Source organism: Convolutriloba macropyga, chromosome 15 (genome assembly GCF_964194025.1).
Source record: "Convolutriloba macropyga chromosome 15, txConMacr16.3, whole genome shotgun sequence".
In the NCBI taxonomy this organism is placed as follows: domain Eukaryota; kingdom Metazoa; phylum Xenacoelomorpha; order Acoela; family Convolutidae; genus Convolutriloba; species Convolutriloba macropyga.
The window spans coordinates 26,569,416-26,590,692 of record NC_134482.1 but is presented as its reverse complement, the minus strand read 5'-3'; the positions used below and the strand labels follow the sequence as shown (position 1 = coordinate 26,590,692).

The 21,277-nt window shown below is 36.2% G+C and overlaps 1 protein-coding gene across 1 annotated transcript in view; it reads left to right on the top strand.

Annotated features, from left to right (window-relative positions):
- The window catches only part of LOC142354045 (E3 ubiquitin-protein ligase TRIP12-like), a 104,637-nt gene that overhangs the window by 33,757 nt on the left and 49,603 nt on the right, over positions 1-21,277 (top strand). The window contains exons 9-11 of the mRNA XM_075406315.1: positions 2,783-3,666; positions 7,272-7,749; positions 8,337-8,676. Coding sequence (XP_075262430.1) covers positions 2,783-3,666; positions 7,272-7,749; positions 8,337-8,676 — 1,702 coding nt within the window. The remainder of the gene's footprint in view (positions 1-2,782; positions 3,667-7,271; positions 7,750-8,336; positions 8,677-21,277) is intronic.

Sequence of the window (21,277 nt, the reverse complement as noted above, 5' to 3'; positions counted from 1 at the left end):
CCATCAGACGGTTTGTATAGTTCTTATGCGAGCTTCTGACGACATCCTAGTCCATTTGGTTCCAAATTTCAGAAAAAAATCCAATAAGTTTTCTGTTTCAAAATTGACCATAAATGTTCAATGGATTCAGTTCTGGACTACATGCTGGCCCCTTTTAGTACTTTGTACTATAATTCTTGAAAGCATTTGACGATCATCTTTGATTTTTTGATTTAAACTAAGGAGGATTATATTGCTGGGAAACGAGTTCTTGAAATTTTTTAAAATCCTGGTTTGTATTTCAGAAGTTCCAATGCCTAAACGTTCAGCTTTTTGGACAGCTAACAATGAATGGCCTTTTGCACTCCAAAATATAAGTAATCACTTGTCTGAACTCAATTTTTTTGTTTTTTTCCCCAAGAAATCGTCCTCCATTTCGGCGCACAATTCCGTCTCTGGATATGCCCCGAACCTGTTACTTTTTCGGAAACGTGTCTATGCGCATCTTAATGCTAGATGCACGTCTTATTGCATTTCTATGAACATCTGAACCTGATCTTGATAATTGCTTTTGTATTTAATTGCTCTAGAACGAAGTTTGAACCAATTATTAATAGCCACATAGCAATAGCTGGGGCTATTATTGGCCTCTTGGTTTGTTATTTCGTCGTCAAGATTTTTGTTACGACCATATGAGGTCACAATCACTTCAGATCAGCTTTTTGTTCATTCGTTCATGCAATTTCAACTGAATTTTGTTCGTAACGTCAATTTTCACCCTTGATGGAGCAAGCGTTTGTTCATTTGCGTGATTGTTTTTGGTCACGGGTGACTTACCTCACTCTCAAAAATGACTTCCTAACTCTGAAGCTGACTTTTCACTTTAATTCAAAGAGATAAGGTCAGGTGAGTGCTTGTCAGTCTAAATGAATGTTATTGGAAAGCAGCTAATAGAAGCAGCAATAATTTATACGGTTTCGTAATCAAAATATTTTATCTCAGAATTTAATAAAAAGAAATTTTTCTTTGGTCTGTTTCTGCTACTGTCTTTTTAAGACTGCAGATCTACGAAGCTATTGTGGCTTTTTTCTGGCAATCTGCCAGCTATTTTTGTAAAGTTGTATCTTTTTTCATGCATATTTTTCGCTTGGACGGTTTTTTCTAGAACATTATTAATAGCTGCCGTCAGCCTCTCAACTACTATTATTAAGGCGCTCTCCTTTTTACAATTCAAAGAATTTGAATTGTATTGGGGCGCTGCTTTTTTTAAGATCTGTTCACACATTTCATGATTTTTTAAGTCAAATTGGAGTAGTGATTTTGGTCAAAACGAAACAGGAATTGGAGCGAAAAAGCGAGTGGTTTTGCGGCGTAAAATTTTGTCGTTCTAATTTCAAAGTAGAGTGAGAACACGGTGTTTCAACAAAATTTTGCCCTCTCGCTAGTGGTTTTCTGTTCACATGCGGCAATTTCACTTTAATTTTTACTGTTTTTTCGATTTTGGGATCGGTTTTTTTCTAAATGGTTTTCCCAATCCATTCATGGTTCTTTCATAGCTTAGTTTTTTGTTTGAACGAAATTTCCTTTTCTCGTTAGTGGTTTTTTGTTCACATTGCGGCATTTTGATATTGATTTTCTGTTTTTTTATTCCGATTTTTTTGGAAATGGTTTTTCCAATTCACTCATTCCGTTCTGGGTCTAGTTTAGCCAATGAAAATTCTTCGAATTGTATTTCAAGACGTCCTGCTGTTTTTTAATTCGCTTTACCTTTTGATCACGTTTTTCGTTTTACTTAAGTCACAATTTTCATGCTTGAGTTCTGACTTACTTCACCCACTGTTTCAACTGAATGGATTTTAATTTCTTTCACGTATTGATTTACGCAATGAATACGGTTATAATCAAAAGAGCAATATCAAATGAAGCGGTATAAACATGTAAAGCCCGGCCATGAAGTCATAGTGCATTAGGTTATCAAAGTTCTTTAAAGCGATTGCTAGCTAGCATTAGTATTATGCTCAAGAGCCTTCAGTTTAGAAGCTGAATTAATTTTAATTTTGGAATCCAACGGAATATGGAGAATCTACACACCAAATGAGAACACTTGGACTCTTAGAAAAATTCTGTCAGTTTCTATCTCTCAAATTTCTTCATTTTCAATCCCAATGTGCGTCAAGCGGGTCAACGGTGGCTATTTTCCGGCAATTTGCTGGCTATGTTTTCGATTTCAATACTTGAGTGATTTTTTAGCGCTTGACTTCTTGATTTTTTTCTTGACCTGAATTGCTCTTATTGAGAAATTAATTTTGCGTTGCTAAAACAAAAGCGATTGTAAGCAAGGTGATACTGTGTAATTGCCGCAGTCTAGGACGCATGAGGTGGGCTCGAATCCTTCCCTTGTCGGATGTTTGTGCAGTTTATTTTGTCAATGAAAATTGGACATTTCGTATTGTAACAGCTGGAAAAACAAAAGAGCAAAGTGGTTGTTTTTTTCTGATCTAGCAGAGAAAATTAGAAATAACTCGCTTTTAAAACTTGGAAACTTTTCGATTTTTGGCCTTTGCGCTGATCAAAATTACTGAGCACAAATCACGCTTAAAGAGCAGCGCTATATAGCTCTTCGATACCAAAGTGTATGCTGTAGAGTAAGCGATATGTGCCATTATTTCTGTTATCGTTTTGCATTAAATTTTAATTTCATAAATTTTCGATTTTTTTCAACAATGTTTGGAATCAGGACTCATTAGGGGCTGGTCCACAATCGTTGAATCTGCGGTTTATCTATATTATGCTTTGATTATAGGCGGAGGATTCTTTTCACACCTTCGACCAATGAGATGGCACAGCGGAAGCAGCAGCTCAAAGTCCAGAAGTAATCAGCAAATTGATAAAACTGCATCTAGCAATATCTCATCAGCACCTGGTCAGCAATCGGCGCCAAACATTAGTTCGAGTAGCAAAAAATCAGGAAGTCGTGCACCGCCGCCTGTACCAGGTGGAAGCAATGTTCCTTCAGGTGGAACCAGTGGATTGGTTGTTGGAAGCAGCGGGCCAGAATTGATGTCGAGCATTTCTGTACCCGGTCCGTCGGTTCTGGCGCAATTGGAAGCTGTAAATGAGGAAAGGACGAAATTGTGGATGAAGGAAAAAGCAACACAATTCCTCAAAATGTATTCCACGCCTACTTTCCCCGTGCCTGTGGAAGTAAAGGCGGTAGACAGTGCTCTTGATCTTATGGAAACGTCATGCGATGGGTTCGAGATTTCTATTGGCATGAGAAGTGATAACACGCCTAGAAGCAGTTACGGCAGTAATACACTTGCGCAGCTAACATCCACTGCTAATAATATCAAGCGATTCGTCAGTTATATTAGCAATCCGAGAATAGCAAATGATAGTGCATTGATGGCCGACCATTCCTCTAATAAACAACCTGTAATTGAGCTTATTGGTACATTGAACAAAGTGTGTGAGCTATTAGGTAGTGGACAAGGTCAAGGTGACGCTTCGCCATTTGAAATCATGCAAAGTGGATTAGTGTCTGCTTTGTATCAGCTTCTGACTTTCAGTTGCCTCAATACGAAAGCAATTGCCGAACAAGGAGACCATGCCAGATCTGTAGCAGAATCTGGAATTGATCGCAGTGAACGATTGAAGGCTTTCTGTCACGTTTTCCTCAACTGCCCAGTAAGTTAATTGCTCTCAAACAAAGTTTGTAGCAATTATATTAATCATGTGGTCTTTTTTTAATGCGGTTTTTCGCGCTTGACCAATTTTTCGTCTGACCCATTTGACTTTTCGTCCTCAAAAAGGGGATAAACAGGTAGCGCCGAGCATTAGAGCCTTACTAGTCTCTAAGTATGTGATTCGCCGAAACTTTTGAGGATTTCACCGCCCTTCACAATTTCAGGGTGTGAAGGGCTGCTCTAAATCTCAAAAGTTTGAACCCCCCTCACTCTGACCCCTCAGCGACACCCCAAGCCCCTGTCCATCCTCCTCCAACGATTTGGACCCCCCTCTCGTCGAACTTGCAGCTTTCCACGACCCTACCAACCCCCCCCCCCCCCCCCCCCCCGAGCAATTCGCCTGACGTTAGTTGGTTATGTTTAATAGCTACGATAGCGAGCTATTATTGGCCCTATCTTGTTTTTTTTTACAATTCAAAGAATTTTAATTATATTGGGGCGCTATTGTTTTACGACCCGAAGAGGAGTCATGTTTAATAGCCGCAATGTGATAGCTGGGACTCTTTTCGGCCTTCGTTTTTTTAAATTTTATCAACATTTTTGTTACGATCATATGACGTCACCATCACTTCAGATCTACTTTTTGTTTATTCGTTCATGCAATTTCAACTGAATTGCGTGCGTGACGTCATTTTTGATTCTTGGTGGAGCTAATTTTTTGTTCTTTCTCGTGATAAAGTTTTTGGTCACACTTGATTTACATCACTCTGAAAAATGACTCCCTTTATCTGAAATTGACTTTACTTTAAATCAAAGAGATAAGGTGTAATCAGTGTGTGTCACCCTAATTGAATGTTATTTGAGTGCAGCTAATAGAAGCAGAGATAAGTTGTAGATTTTTAATCAAGATCTTACATCTCAGCATTTAAGAAAAAGAATTTTGTTTTGGTCTGTTTCTTACTTTTTTTTGAGAATGCAGATCTACGAAGCTATTGCGGCTATTTTCTGGCAATCTACCAGTTATGTTTTTAATAGCCGCCCTCATCTTCTCAGCCGGCTATTATAGCGCTCCTATTTTTTTTTTACTTCGTCGAATAAAAAAATGTTTCGCTTTACCTCATTTTGCCGCCTTTTCAACATTTTGCGTGAAATCTTTTTGACTTCTCTAGGCTAGTTTCTCTCTTCTCTCATTCTGCTAAAAGTGAACTTGAACATCAGCTGCTCAGCAAAGCAATTCAAAATGAACAGAGTCAGTATAAAAATTGAAGTCAGAAATAGAAACGGGATAAACCCATAAAGCCCAATTTTAGATGCCCGCTATTTGAACGTCGTTCCTATAAGTCTTATTCACCATCTCTAATGCTTATTGTTATTGATAGTAGCCCCTGTAGCCTCTCTCTAAGAAACAGAAGTATGTTCAACTACGAAATGCCATCAAATTAAATCGGACTTAAAAAATGTTTTTGTACAAAATTGTTTTTTTTTTTCAATATCTTCTGTTATTTCAATCCCAATCATGCTTATTGGAATCAGCGGCGGCTATTTTCCGGCAATCTGCCGGGTATGTTCTTAATTTCGCGCAACCTTTTTATCAATTTTTCGTTTACATTCGTCACAATTTTCACGTTTGACTCGTGAATTACCTCACTCACTGTTTCAACTGAGTGGATCCCGTGAGACCCGTGGTCTTTTTATGCGATTTTTTTGCTTGACTCATTTTATTGTCTGGCCCCTTTTGATTTTTCGTCCTCAAAAACGGGATATGCAGGTAACACCTGGAGGGCATTAAGTTCTCTAGGGCCTACGGTTTTCTAGTTTACAAGTTAACGAGTAACCGCAACTGTTTTGGAGACATTTATAGCATGAAATGAGATTGTTTACCCCCGCCCCCTCCCACATCGGCTTTTTCAAATCAGTTTTTTTTTGTTTTTGACTGATTTTTTCCGCGGCCTAAAGTGGATTTTATTTTCTCTATTATATTACCCAGGTTTTTTTTGTAGAATCATTTCTGCCCATTTGAAGTAAACCTTGAATTTTCATATGCAATAATCAGCTATTTTTAACGTTTTTCTGTTCTGAAAGCTCTTTGTGTTTGTGTATCCGTATCCAAATATTAATGGTATTGGGGTAAATTTGGAACTGACATTGGTTTTTCTAGAAGTCTTCTGCCTGTTTCTTCTGTTTGTGCTTTTTTGATTGGTCTTCCTTGTGTAATCGGTAATAAAGCGAGACTTGAAAAGAGACAGTTTTCAATGCTATGCTCAAAACACATGGTGGGACTGTCCAAAATCTAGAGAATATTTTATTTAAAAACTTACTGGATTGTCTCATTCTTTCCTTGGTTTTCAATGGTTACATGGTTTCTCCTTCCCTCGATCATGTGATAGTGGTTTGCTAATAAACTAAGTGTATCTAAAGATCTCTTGTGAGCAATCGTTTACGTGTCGCAACTTGTAAAGAAGTATATTAGTTTTGGCTTTATTCGTTTTCGTGTTTTTCTTCGTTATGTGTTCTCTAGGAGAGTAGTTGGCTGTTGGTCTAAGTAAAAGTTCACAATGATTCATTTCAGGAGTCCTCTGGCCATGTTTTGGTGACATCTGTTCACACATGGTTTTAAAAGTTATTTTGGAGTGATCATTTTGGTAACGCCGTTTCAAGAAGTGGAGCGATAAGGCGGCTGGTTTGCGGCGTTAAGTTTTTCTACTCCAGTTTTAAAGATGAGTGAGGAAATGGTGTTTCAACAAAAGTTCGCTTTCTCGATTGTGATTTTTGTTTATATGGTTTATGTGCAGTGGTTCTACATGTCTTTTTTACTTTTGCAAATTTCTTTTGGTTTTTTTCTGATCGACTTTTTTCCAAATCGGTTAGCATTCTAGCTTTTTGTTTAGTCAATGAAGAGTCTTTTAATTGTTGTTCAGGACTTGTCCTGCTTTTTTATTTCGTTGTCAAAAATGTTTTACGACCATATGACGTTACGATCACCTCAAATTTGCATTTTTTACATTCATGTAATTTCGACTGAATTGAATTCGGGACGTCATTTTTTGTGCTTGTTAGGGTTTTTGATCACACGTGACTTTTCTCAAAAACAATTTTTCGCACTTTCAAAATGAGTTCACTACTTTAGTTCAAGAAGATAAGAGCAACTGAATGTGTCACGCTAATTCAAGGTTATTTGAGATCAGCTGATAGAGGCAATTTTTCGCTTGATCATTTTTTGCCCTCTGGTTTTAAAATTTCGTCCTCAAAAACCGGCTAAAGAGGTAAAGCACGGAGGGCATTAAGTATCTGAGCAGCTGTCTTTGAGCTTTACTAGTCTCTATGTGTACAATTCATCGAAGCTGCTGAGAAGATATAAAATAATTGTGATAAGGGCAAATTTATCCGGTTCGGAGTCGCCTCCTCACTGCTTTAGCTATCGTTAAAACCTGGAATATTTGAAATTCGGATGTAGTTTAGCAGACGGATTTGCATTAACTTATAAAAACTATCTTAGCTGAGATTAAAGCGATTTTTTAATGTTCGATTCTTCTATCTGCACAGTATAGATGCGAAATTCTATTTATTGTACAGACACGTGGTAGCTACTGTTTAAATTGTTTATAGGAACCAGATAATGACTTCATGCCCGTTCAATTTGACGTTGGAACACCCCTGATTAAAGCTTCATCCCAGAAGAGCAACAATTACTCGCCACCAAGCTCAGTTGCGGCTCTTGCAGCTGACAACAACAACGACGGTGTCTGTGCTCTTAAAACTCTGGTCACTAAGTTGGTATCATGTGTGCAACAATTGGAACAGTTTGCAGTTAAATTGACGGACTTGCAGTCGATCATGGGACCAGATTTGTTCCCGTTTTCATCCCATCTTTCTCTCTCGCTTGCCCACGCGTCGCACCCGGCTGCAGCTTTAATGTATGGATCAGGTTCTAATTCCTCTCTGACGTCAATTGGGAGTGTGGGGGGAAGTAACGGGAATAGCAACTCGGCTTCTGCTGCAATTAAGTTCTTCAACACTCATCAGCTGAAGTGTATGTTGGAACGACACCCTCTGTGCTCAAAGAATGGTGCTAAACAATGGAAAGGTTAGTTGCAATAAGAATCTTTAGTTTTCAAGCACCATTGCCAAGTGTTTTGCCAAGAGATTGGGATTCTTAGTTATATTGTAACGACGCTTGTGATGCGCGTTTGAGAATGTTTAGTGGTCGAATTTCGGACTTGTCCATAATACTGAATCACATTTTTTTTTAGTTTGGAGGTCAATGTTGCACGATGAAAGCAACTTTATGATTGCAACTTCTGCTAAACGTCGTTGGTTAAAGCGGCGAGTTTGGTAAAGAACTATAAAAAGTAACAAAGGCTCTCAGCTTAAGATGTAACGCAGATTGAGATGGAGTTCTTTTTATGTACCCCCACGCACAATTTGCGGACAGGTTGAAAAGAGCTTACCTAGCGTACCGTCTAAGGTTGCTGAAATAATTTGTTCTAATTACTGCTAGAGAACAGAAAATTCCTTCACGTAGAGTTCGGTTCAGGACAAATTGATTTGAGACATTTCGACTCTTTGAATCTAATTATAACCTGGTAGTCCACTTCCCGAAATAATTGAATCTTCAGTTTCTCAATGATGCGGTACTATAAAATGGATTTTCTTCTAAGTATTTATTTTCAGGAGGTGCGGTGAAGATAGATCCTCTTGCCCAGATGCACTCGGTTGAGAAGTTCCTTATAGCCAAAGGTCTCCTGGGTGGTTCAAGCAGTAGCAGTCGCGACCGAGATCGAGGATCCAGCAATCGCCACTCGGCCTTGTCCTTCGATTCCTCGTCCGGAATCGGAGGAGGGGGTGATCAGGAGATGTTCGATTCCGAAGACGACGAAGAAGAGGAAGCTAATGATCTCTTGTTGGCAATGTTGACTGGTGGGAGTACTGCTGGTGGAAGTAGTAGAAGAGATACAGGTGGCGGCAGCCGATACGCTGGATCTTCCTCGCATATTTCTGGCGGCCAACACAGGTACTGAACCAAATATATAAGCTATCCCTTTCATATGTAGCTAGATTATCAATAGCCGCAATGCGATAGCGAGGCTATTAATGATCTCATCGTAAGTTTTTTTTACAACTCAAAAGAATTTTTAATTGCTCTCAAACGAAGTTTGTAGCAATTACATTAGTCCTGTCGTTCTTTTTTATGCGATTTTTCGCTTGAACGATTTTTCGTCGGACGCTTTTGACTTTTCGTCCTCAAAAACGGGATAAACAGGTAGCGCCCAGCGGGCATTAAGTGCTCTTAGAGCCTTTCAGCTCTATTTCAGCTCAAACTGTTTTGGAGACTTATACTTATGGTGTGAAGGGCGGTTCTTAGACATTGAGGCACCTCCCCCCTGTTGACCCCCACCCCCACTATTGCCTCCACCCCCCCGCGCTGTTGCCCCCCAACGCAGTGTTGGCCCCCCTCAGCCCTCGGTGCACCCCCCCCCCCCCCCCCCGTGGCTAGCTACTAACAAAGGCAACCGCTCGCCGGTCGTTTGAAAGCAATTCGCCCGACGTTTTGATTGGGTACTAAAACTTTTTATAGCTGCGAAGCTGTAAGCTGAGCGTAGCTATATTGCGGTGCTCTTGGTTTTTTTTGTTTCGTCGTCTGACGCTTTATTTTCGTTTTACATTTGTTCTAGAACATTCTGTCTCGTCACTGCTTAAATGGCTTTTTCGCGCTTGATTTCACGCTTTCTGCGTGACCTAAATTGCGGTTATTCAGAAACAGAATCTGTTCCTAAAACAAAGTTGATTGTAAGAAAACAGATTGTATGGGCCGACAGCCGAGTGGTTAAGGCGACTGGCTGTTAATCCGGAGATCGCCCGTTCGAGACGCGACAGGGAAAGTTTTTTTGCACCCAAAAACAACCTCCTTTAAAATAAACTTGTAAGTTTTATAGGCGGCGGCGATAACTTATCAACTCACTTCTGTATCTTTTTCCATCTGTATTTTACGGCACGCAAGTCTATTTCGCAGCTATTCCGGCAATCTGCCGGCTATGTTAAACTTGTTGATTCTTAAAGGGAGTTTTACGCTAGCTTGAAGAGTTTTCAACTATTTAGCTGGGTTTTTAGACTAATCTAGCAATATTTTGGGTATTTCATCTTTTCTTTGCATTTAGTGTAAACTGAACTGATGGCTAATGTTCCCAGATGGTTATATTACGAAATCAAATAGTTTCCTTTGGTATCAAGCATTTTTCTTTGAAGTTTGACGTTGAAGTTTGTTTTGTTTTTCTCCATATCTTTCAAAATTGCTAGATTATTATTAACTGCTTATTTTTGTGCGGTTCATTTAATGGTCTTGATTTCATGGAACTAAATTTTTTTTGTATACGTGCTTTTCTTATATGGAAAATAAATAAATTCTTCTAATTTTGTTGGCTAAACTAATGTTTTACTAATTTTTGTTTAGTTCATCATTTCTGTCTTTGCTTTTATACGTTCTGCCGGTAGTTAATTTTTATTTGATCTGCTAGTTGTTTTTGACGAAAATTATTCGAGTAGTTCATGGAATTATTCTCGTTTTTTCTAGTGAAAGAGCAAAGAACGGAATTTCAGTGAATGAGTAAAGTTTGAAAAAATTGTTGGTGGATAAACTCGAAGAGCTGAGAAAAGGGAGTTGGTTTCTTGTTCATATCTTTTCAAGCCGTGCGAGAAATGTCGTGAAACAATTTGCGCTAATCAAGATAATTTTTTTTAACGTGTGGAATTTTAAGCTCACTTTGGTTATATTTGAAGGATTTTAAACTGTTTTGCTGTTTTTTGTTATTTTGCGGTTTTGGGGCCCATTGTTGTTTGGTTGCTTTTATTGTTAATTGATCTGAAGTCGAACGCTGCTTTCATTTTCTTTTACGAATTGCGCTGTTTTTGGTACAAAACGTACAAATATGAACCGAAAAGTCTTAAATCGAAATTGAGTGAAGAATGTTTCAAAAAGTTGTTCTGGCGAACGAATTGGAACTGTAGAAAAGGGATTGGTTTTTGTTATTCATACCTTTCGAAACATAGCGAAAAATTGTTTTTTTTTTGTTTAGCGAGCTGTTTTCACGTGCTGCTTTTTAGTGTTTTTGTTGTTGTATTTTTGTCTGAAAAGTTTTTGTAGACTAAATTTGCAATTTTCAGGCTATTTTGATAGCGTTTAAAGTTTGTTTTTCGTGGGGAATTTTGCGCTAGTTTGAGGGTTTTTGATTATTTTACGGGTTTTTAATACATTTTAGCAATATATGAGACACTTAATTTTTCTTATTGCGTTTATTGTAAACTTAACTGAAGGCTTATGTACCCAGATGGTTTTATTGATAAATCGTCTAATTTCCTTTGGTATATAGCATTTCTTTTCTATGAAGGTAGAGAAAATTGAAATTGGTATGTTTTTCTCCATTTCTGTTAAAGTTGTGAGCCTGTTATCAATTACTTAATTCTGTGCTGTTCATTTAATAGTCGTGATTGTATGGAACCAAGTTTTTTTGTATTTTTATTTGTATATGAACGGTAATTGAATTTTTCAAGTTCGTTGGCTAAATTAGTTACAATATTTTTGCTGAGGATTTTTATTTTCTTTGCTTTGATGTGTTCCACCGTTAGATACTGGTTAATTGCTCTCAAACGAAGTTTGTAGCAATTATATTAGTCCTGTCGGTCTTTTTTTATGCGATTTTTCGCTTGACCGATTTTTCGTCTGACGCTTTTGACTTTTCGTCCTCAAAAACGAAATAAACAGGTAGCGCCCAGCGGGCATTAAGTGCTCTTAGAGCCTTCCAGCTCTGTTTCAGCTCACACTGTTTTGGAGTCTTATACTTATACTTATGGTGTGAAGGGCGGTTCTTAGAGGTTGAAGACACCCCCACTGTTGACCCCCCTATTGCCCCACCCCCACCGCGCTGTTGCCCCCCCTGCTCCCCCCATCCGTGGCTAGCTACTGAGGAACAACCGCTTGCTAAAAATGCAAATTTATACTTTTGCAATTTTTTTCAAGCTTTTTGAAAATTTTTGACATTTTTTGATTTTTATCAGCCCTAGTTGTCAAAGAACCTCCTCTGGGATTTGATAATAGGTTACTGCATGGTTTCTAGTGGTAATGGAATGGTTTCAACATTTTAGCATCACTGCATGGTTACTGCATGGTTTTGTAGTGGTAATGGAATGGTTTCAACATTTTAGCATCACGAATTTTAAGCAATGTTTTGACAAAACGTGCAATTTCAAATTTTTTGACAGTTTTTTTCCCTTAGTCAGGTCTTTCCAGACCCAGGGGCCAAAAACATTCCAAGGGGGTTGATAATAAGTTACTGACAAATTTTTAATGACCATGGAATATCTTTTCAACTTCTTAATGTCACAAATTTTAGCAATTTTTTTTGATAAATTTGCTTTTTTCAAGCTTTTGAATTTTTTTTCTAGTTTAGATTTTTTTCGGCCTCAAGAGCCAAGGAACCGCATTTTGACATTTATACTCATTATTCAGATTTTTTGAACCTTAAAGGTCAGAATGCCTCCGTTAGGGTTTGGTAATAAGGTACTGGAATATTTTTGTTGTCATGGATTAATTTTTATTTTAATATCACAAGTTATAGCAATTTTTTTAACAAAACTTTCAATTTTAGATTTTTTCGCAAATTTTTTATTCATTTCTTAAGTTTCTCTAGCCTCAACGGCCACGGAACTTCGTCTAAGCTTTGATAAAATATTACTGCATAGTTTAGAGATCTAATGAAATGTTCTTCAAGATTTTAAAATCACGAATTTAAGCAATTTTTTAAAATAATTGCAATTTTTCATGTTTGATTTTTTTCCGGCAACAAAGGTCCTCGAACCTCCTCCAAGGTTTGATAATAAGCTGCTGCATAGTTTCCAGAGTTATTGGGAAGTTGATAAACCTTTTTTATGACTCCAGTTTTAGTAATTTTTGGATAAAATTTAAACTTTTCAAATTTTTGGAAAAATTGTATGTTCCAAGTGTATGGATCTTTATGAGCCTGTGAATCTCTTTCTGGCTTGAAACAAGGATACCAGATAGTCTCTTGAGACATTGAATTGGTTCTTAAGATATTAATGTCTTGCGTAATGTCATCATCTTCTTTGCGTAATGACATCATCTCTGATCCTCATTATCAACGAGTTATAGTTGAAATGTTTTTTATCATAACCGATCAACAGGCAGTTTTTAGGAAACCATTGTTAATTGCTCTCAAAAGCAATTTGTTGCAAATTTATTGACCCTGTTTGCCTTTTATGCAATTTTTCGCTTGGCCGATTTTTCGTCTGACCCATTTGACTTTCGTCTTCAGAAACGGGATAAAGATGTAGTGCCCTGAGGTCACTAAACCCTGGCTAGCTGTTGACGAAGCCAACCGCTCGCCGGTCGTTTGAGAGCATTTCGCTCGATGTTAGTCAGTTATGTTTTGAAGTGTTAGTTTTTGGTCATATTTGCAGGTTTTTCAACTATTTCACCGATTTTTATGCTATTTTTGCGGTTTTTGGCGCATTTATTACGAATTCAGCCTTTTAGGTAAAATTATGAACCGAAATTATAAACCGAAATTGAGGGAGTAAATAAAGTTTCAGAAAGGTGTGTTGGCAAACAACTTGGAATATTTTAGAAAAGGTTTTGGTTTTTGTTGTTCATACCATTTGAAACAGAGCGAGAAATTAAGTTTTTGATGAATGAGCTAATTTTTTAATTCACGTGTTGCTTTTTAATATTTTTTGTTTGGTTTTGTCTTAATAGTTTTTGTAGACTAAATTTGCAATGTTCAGGCTGTTTTGATTGAGTTTTAAAGTTTTTTTGATCTTTTAGTTCTTTTTGATCCTTTTTTTTTCAACTATATTTACGGGTTTTTGATGCCTTTTTGTAATATTTGATCCATTTCCTTTTTCTTTTCGCATTTATTGTCAACTGAACTGAAGGCTAATGGTCCCTGGTGGTTTTATTGCAAAATCAACTAATTTCCTTTGGTATAAAGCATTTTTCTACGAAGTTTGGCAAAAATGAAAATTGTTGTTCTACATTTCTTGTGAGCTTATTATTAATTGCTGCATATTGTGCAATTCATTTGTTGGTCTTTATTGCATGTAACGAAGGTTTTTCGTATATGTACTTCTAAATGAAAAGTGAATTAATTTTTCTAAATGTGCTGTCTAAATTAATTTTTCAACCAATTTTTTCTTTGTTTTGATTCGTTCTATCGGTAGTTACTGGTTATTTCAAATGCTAGTTTTTTTTGCCAAAAATAGGTTCGAGTCGTTTCTGCAGTTCTTCCGGCTATTTTTTTGAGCAAGCAAAAAGACAATGAGGGAGTTAATAAAGTTTAAAAAAAATTGTGTTGGCGGATAATTTAAAAGCTGAGAAAAAGGTTTTGGTTTTTCTGTGCATACCTTTCTAAGCCGATTGAGAAATGTTTCACTAATCGAGCTATTTTTTATTATTAACATGGGGATTTTTCAAGCTCATTTTAAATGTTAAAAAACTAGCAGGTAATTGTAGAGTAAAATGATAGTATTCAGGTTGCTTTGATGGTGTTTTGATACTTTTGGTAATTGAATGGAGTTTTACGCTAATTTGAAGGTTTTTCAACTGTTTTGCGGATTCTTAATGCTGTTTTATCAATGTTTGGCCCACTGTTGCTTTGTTGTTTTTATGTCGGCGAACAGTTCCGAAGATTGCAGAAAAGGGTCTAGTTTGTTCGGACGTTTTGAAACAGAGTGAGAAATGAAATGGTAACTTGTTGATGAATGAGCTAATGTTTTTCTATTCACGTGCGGCTTTTTCATGCTTTTCTTTTAGGTTTTTAGGTTTTAGCGCGTTTCTTGGACTAGAGTAATAATATTTAGGTTGCTTTAATAGCGTCTTAATTCGGTTGGTAATTAAAGGCAGTTTTGCGCTAATCTGAAGACTTTTCAACTATTTTGCAATTTTTTTTGCTTTTTAATGTAATTAAACTGAAGTATAACGCTAGCATTCATTTGCTTTCAAAAATTGAGCAACTTTTTTTTGGTACAAAGCAGTTTTTTCTAAGTTTTGACAAAAAAAATTGAATGGTTTTCTTTATCAAAAGTTTTTCCATCTTGTTTCTGTTTTTTTTTGTAAGAACTTTGTCTGAGCTTTTGGTTTAAATTTTTTTCGATTAAGAGGTTTGAATAGGATATAGTAATAATTTTAGGCTCGTTTTTAATTGCTCTTGAACGTAGTTCATAGCAATTATTGTAAACGTGTGTCTTTTATGACAAATTTTCGCTTGACAATTTTGACTTTTCGAGTGACTTTTACACCCTTGACTTTTTGCATTTTGCGTGATCTAAAATTCTCTCTCAATCACAATTTCAAGCAGCTGAACTCAATTGGCGGCAATTTAATACTAAAAGTCAAATGAAAAGTGCGCCGAAACTGGTGTCATTTTTTACTTTAAATCTTAATAGTGGTATATGTTAACCTCTAATGTGGTTATTTGAAGCCCACTATAGAACTTCTTAGTCCCATTTAGGCTCCTCCTCCCCCCACCGACTGAAGCAGGCTGCAATTGAATAGAGCTCCCACTAGTCGTTCAAGAGTAGTTCTTCCGATGTTTAGTCGGTTATGTTTAATAGCCGCACAGCGATAGCTGGGGCTATTATTGGCCTTCTCTTGGTTTTATTTCGTCATGATGTTTGTTACGACCATATGACGTCACAGCCACTTTTTTTTCATTCGTTCATGCAATTTCAAATGAATTGCATGTGTGACGTCATTTTTCGCTCTTAGTGGAGCGTGTTTTTTTGTTCATGCGCGTGATTAAATTTTTGGTCACACTTGATTTACCTCACTCTCAAAAATGACTTCCTCAATTTGAAATTGACTTTTATTTACTTTAATTCAAAGAGATAAGGTCAAATTGGTGTGTGTCACTCTAAATGAAGGTTATTTGAGGTCAGCTAATAGAGGCAGCAATAACTTATACAGATTTTTAATCAAAATATAACAGATCAGCCTTCAATGAAAAGACGAATTTTTTGTGGTCTGTCTTTTTTACTGTTTTTTTAGACTGCCGATCTACGAATCTATTGCGGCTATCTTCTGGCAATCTGCCAGCTATGTTTATAGAATGTTGATTTTAAGCTATTCGGATCATGTTTTGGCCATGGTTTTGTAATCGCATTCAGTCGAGAAAGTGTTGATTCAGTTGAAAAATTTTGTAAGCGATCTGATTTTCTTGCTCAGAAATGGATGTTTCGAACAGTTATTTTGGTTTGATTTTTTTTCGGTTAAGAGGTTTGAATAAGATCTAGTAATAATTGTAGGCTCGTTTTTATAGAATTTTGAAGTTTATTGGGTAGTGAATGATTTCTGTTGTTATTAAGTTTTTCTACTGCTATGCGGTTTCTTAGCAATTTTTGCTCATTTTGTTCTACTTTTGACGGGAGTTCAATTAAGCCTTTGGCCTGAAGGAATTTTTTGTTACCGATTCATCGAAGTTCTGTTGAAATAAAAAAACAATCGAGAAATGTTCCTATCATTTTTGCCAATTTCCAGTTTTTTCCAAAATAGAGGAGTTTGTGAGCTTATGATCGCTTGCTGTTGTGTTTTTGATCACTTCAATTATTAATATTGCATAGAAGTGGTTCTTCTTTTTAGGTGCTCTTTTATATTTTATAAAGAAGTAATTGAACTTTTCTAGTTTTTTTTACTTCAGTTTGTATGGCTTTTCATTAGTTGACTTTATTTGTTATTTTACTTATTTGAATAGTTCTTATAGGTTCCATTGAAAGGTTAGTTTGGTGTCAGAGATGACTTTCGTTTCGGAATTCTTTCGGCTATTTTTTGGGCTAATTTTTTTGGGCAACTGAGATAGTAAAGAAACCGGAAGTTTTTCAAGTGCACAGGATGCAAAGGTTACTGGTTGCGCGTATTTTCAAGGTGAAAAGCTTTTTCCTTGAAATTGTTTTTAGCACAAAATTATGCAGTTTTTCACGTATTTCTTTGTTTTTGAAGTTTTGTTTAATGGATCTCCAATCCTTCCGTCAAAGTTCATGAAAGCTTTGTGCAAGATAGAATTTCTGTTAATTTCTGTTTTTGGAAGTATCTGTTTTGGTAATGCCAACAAAACAAAAATTATTGAATATTGCATAGGTTTTGATGCATGATAGTATCAATATATTTTAAGGACATTAGCTACAAGAACTTATGATGCAATCATTTTGCTTGTAGGTTGCATGTTGGCTGCTTTCTGGATGTTTGATAGACGAAATTTGTTTTTGAGGCCACAAGTATTGGGAAATTAAAGATTTCAAGTGCCTGTTGTCATTTATTTCAAGTTTTCGATTTTTTTGTCTTTTTCATACCTTCTGAGCTGAAGTTGTCAATCGACTTTGTTTGAACTAGAGGCTGCATTCGTGCGTTTAATTTAGCGAATCTTCAGTTTTTCAAATATCTCTTTTAATAGTATCAAACATTTATTTTACCTGTCTGATGCTCTTTTATAGGTCCAGCACGATTTGTCGTATTTGGCAGGTTTTCTAATTTTGTAATTAATAGCCGTCGTCAGCCTCTCAACGGCAATTATTTAGGCGCTCTCCTTCTTTTTAATTCGGTTTACCTTTTTATCACGTTTTTCGTTTTACATAAGTCACGACTTTCACGTTTAACTTCTGACTTCCCTCACTCACTGTTTCAACCGAATGGTTTTTAAACCCATTAACTCAATGAATTGCGCCAGATAGTTAGTACAGTCAAGGTCAAGAGTAAAATTAATCGAGATGGGTCATTAAGTCATTAGGAATTAGGTTATCAAAGTTCCTTAGAGTTTTTGCTAGCTGAAATTGGTATTAACTAAATAGCTTTCAGTTTAGAAGCTGAATTAAGTATAGTTTCAGAATCCAACTGAAACTGCACGCCGAGTTAGTACACTTTTTGACACTGAAAAAAAACGAAAAAAATTCGGTTAATTTATCTCCTTTTTTATGTTTCAATCCTGATGTGCATCAAGCGCCAACGGCGGTTATTTTCCGGCAATCTGCCGGCTATGTTCTTACATTTTATTAATATTTTTAAAAAGACTGGCAATATCCCAAATATACCTACAATTTTGAATGCTATTTTTAGATAAGTATAACGAAGTGTTTTCTGTCTGTTTGAATTGTCAGCATGTGGTCTGCTGGTCAGGTCAGAGTTTTTTTCTTTATTCAGTTTTTATATGTCCTGCTATGTTTTAAGATCTCTTCATCTTTTTTTCTACTTTTTTTATGAACGTGATATCAAATTTTAGTTGTGATTTTAGTTACATTAGAGTAGTAACAGGGGCGAAAGAGTGAGTGTTTTTATGGGCTCAATCTGGTTCAAAGAACCTTTAAAGTGGAGAGAGAATTTGGTGCTTGAAGAGATTTTTGTTTTTTTTTACAACGATTGGTTTCGACTTCTTGATTCGTTCTTTTTCTCTAAAATTTCTGCATGAACGATTTTAGGGGATACATGTCTTCTAATAATGCAAAGCTGCAGTTATTTATACGCCTCGAAAGGGAAATTGTAGTTTTAAAGTCATCTGTTGCAGGGAAATTCATTTTGTTTTGTAGGTTTTCACCATCACATAGTATTGCTAATGAGAAATCTCATTTGCTCCTTTATGAGTGTTTTTGTAAGCTTTTCATTTGTTTCTATTCTTATCTAACTGCTTTCAAATTTTGATGCGATTTGTTCCCAAAAAGGATTCTGATTTCTTGGGTTTTGCTGTTTTGTCAAATAGTGTCATCAATGACAGGTTTCATTGACTCTCTAATTAGTATTTTTGGAATCGATTTAGGTTGTTTTGTGATCTCACTTTTTAAAGTTAATTGATTGATTTGTTGGCTTGTTCTCATATTTGTAGTTCTTGTTTATCAGCCGTTAAGTCTAATTAATAGCTGATCTGATTTGTTTTCTAATGTTTCTTACTTTCTATTTATTGGTTTCAGTTGATTGTTGCAGCTTTTTGTTGGCCGTGTTACCATTATTTTTTAAAACAGTTTTGGGAATTTTGATCGTTGCGTGCTTTTGTTGTTACTTTTGGCAGGCGTCACCTCATATGATCTCTTCTATAAAATTTGATTTCTGAGAGGCTGGATTTATCCATTAATTGAAACATAAATATTAATGTAAGTATTTTGTTGACAAATAGAACAACATTTTAAACTTCTGTGATATTTGCTCTTCGTATGTATTTTTATATGATTGGTTTCAATCAAAAGGTCTTCTTTTAAGAAGAGCGATAATCTGACCTTCAGCTTGTTCAATTCTTTGAATTATAATTAAGTACTTGTATTGCTATGTTTTTTAAATTCGTAGTGTCCGTCAATTTTTCTTCCGACCATATGACGTATTCATTTTCAGTGAATTTTATTTGCAGGATGAAATTTTAGCGAGGGGCTTTTTACATGACCAATTTGACTAGACGTGCCTTTTTTAAATGTTCAGAATCTAAATTTGATTCGTTTTAAACTAACTATTCTTTTTATAGCTGTGAGGCTGTAAGCTGAGCGGAGCTATATTGGGATGCTCTTGGTTTTTACAATTCAAAGAATTTGAATTGTATTGGGGCGCTGTCTTTTTTTAAAGATCTGTACACATATTTTATGATTTTTGAAGTCAAATTGGAGTAGTGATTTTGGTCACGCCGAAACATGGAGCGGAGCGAAAAAGCAAGTGCGGCTTGAATTTTTTTTGCTCTAATTTTAAAGTAGAATGAGAAAACGGTGTTTGAACAAAAATTCGCTTTCTCGCTAGTGGTTTTTTGTTCACATGCGGCAATTTCACTTCGATATCTACAATTTTTTTTGAATTTTTTTTCGCTCGATTTTTCAAATGGCTTTCCCACTCAATTCACCGCTCCTTCTCGGCGTAGTTTTTTGTTTGAAGCAAATTTCTCGCTAGTGGTTTTTTTGTTGACATGCGGCTTTTTGACATTGATTTTGTTTTTTTTCTGATTTCTTTTATCTGATTTTTTAAAATGGTTTTCTCAATTCACTCATAGTCCATTATACGTCTAGTTTTTCTGTTTAGTCAATGAAAATTCCTTGCTTTGTACGTCAGGACTTGTCCTGCTATGTTTTTTTGTTTCATCGTCTGACGCTCTTTTTCGTTTTACATTTGTTCACACGGCAGAGCTGAAAAAGTCAAATTTTCTGAATTACTTCTCACTAACGGCGTTTGCGCGCGTCACATCATTTCTCATTCTCTCTCTAGCAAAGGTTTTGAGATCATTTGCGTGATTTGATTTTAATCATACGTTACTTACCTCACTCAATAAAATGACTTCTGCACTTAAGTTTAATTTGAATTAGTTTAAGGTCAAAGGAATTTAATATGCAGTAAAGGTCCCTAATAAAAGGCTTCTGCGGAATGAATGTTAACAAGCTTTATTAATTTGTCGCTGAATGTTTTTTAGTCTAGTTTTTTGAGCGGCGTCGATTTTGTTTTCAGTTTAGATCTGTATCTTTTTCTATCTCTATTATATGGCACGCAGGTCTATTCTTTCGCAGCTATTCCGGCAATCTGCCGGCAATGTTAATGCGGTTTTTCGCGCTCGACCAATTTTTCGTCTGACCCATTTGACTTTTGGTTCTCAAAAAGGGGACAAACAGGTAGCGCCGAGCATTAGAGCCTTACGCCTTACTAGTCTTTAAGTATGTGATTCACCGAATCTTTTGAGGATTTCACCGCCCTTCACAATTTCACGTCATATTTCATTCTCACTTGAGCGAGTTTTTTTATTCGTTCGCGTAAATTTTGGGCCAAACTTGACCTATCTCACTCTCAAAAACGACTTTTCTTTAATTCAAGGAGATTAGGTAAACTGAATGCGTGTCACTCTGAATCGAGGTTATTTGGGAGCAACAAAGAGAAGCATCGATGAGTTATACAGATTCCTGGTCAAAATTTAACATCTCAGCAATTAATAAAAGATATGATTTTTTTTGTTTTTATTATAGCTGCGAAGCTGTAAGCTGAGCGAAGCTATATTGCGGTGCTCTTGGTTTTTTACAATTCAAAGAATTTGAATTGTATTGGGGCGCTGTCTTTTTTTTTTAAGATCTTCACACATTTTCATGATTTTTGAAGTCAAATTGGAGTAGTGATTTTGGTCACGCCGAAACAGGAAATGGAGCGAAAAAGCGAGTGGTTTTGCGGCGTGAATGTTTTTCGCTCTAATTTTAAAGTAGAGTGAGAAAACGGTGTTTGAACAAAAATTCGCTTTCTCGCTAATGGTTTTTTGTTCACATGCGGCAATTTCACTTTGATTTTTACTGTTTTTTCGATTTTTTGGTTCGGATTTTTTTCTAAATGGTTTTTCCAATCCATTCATAGTCCGTTTTAAGTCTAGTTTTTTTAGTCAATGAAAATTCTTTGAATTGTACGTCAGGACCTGTCCTGCTATGTTTTTTGTTTCGTCGTCTGACGCTCTTCGTTTTACATTTGTTCACACAGCAAAGCTGAAAAAGTCAAATTTTCTGAATGAATTCTTCCTCTCACTAACGGCATTTGCGCGCGTGAAGTCATTTGTCACTCGCTTTTGCAAAAGTTTTTAGGTTATTTGCGTGATTAGATTTTGATCATACGTGACTTACCTCACTCA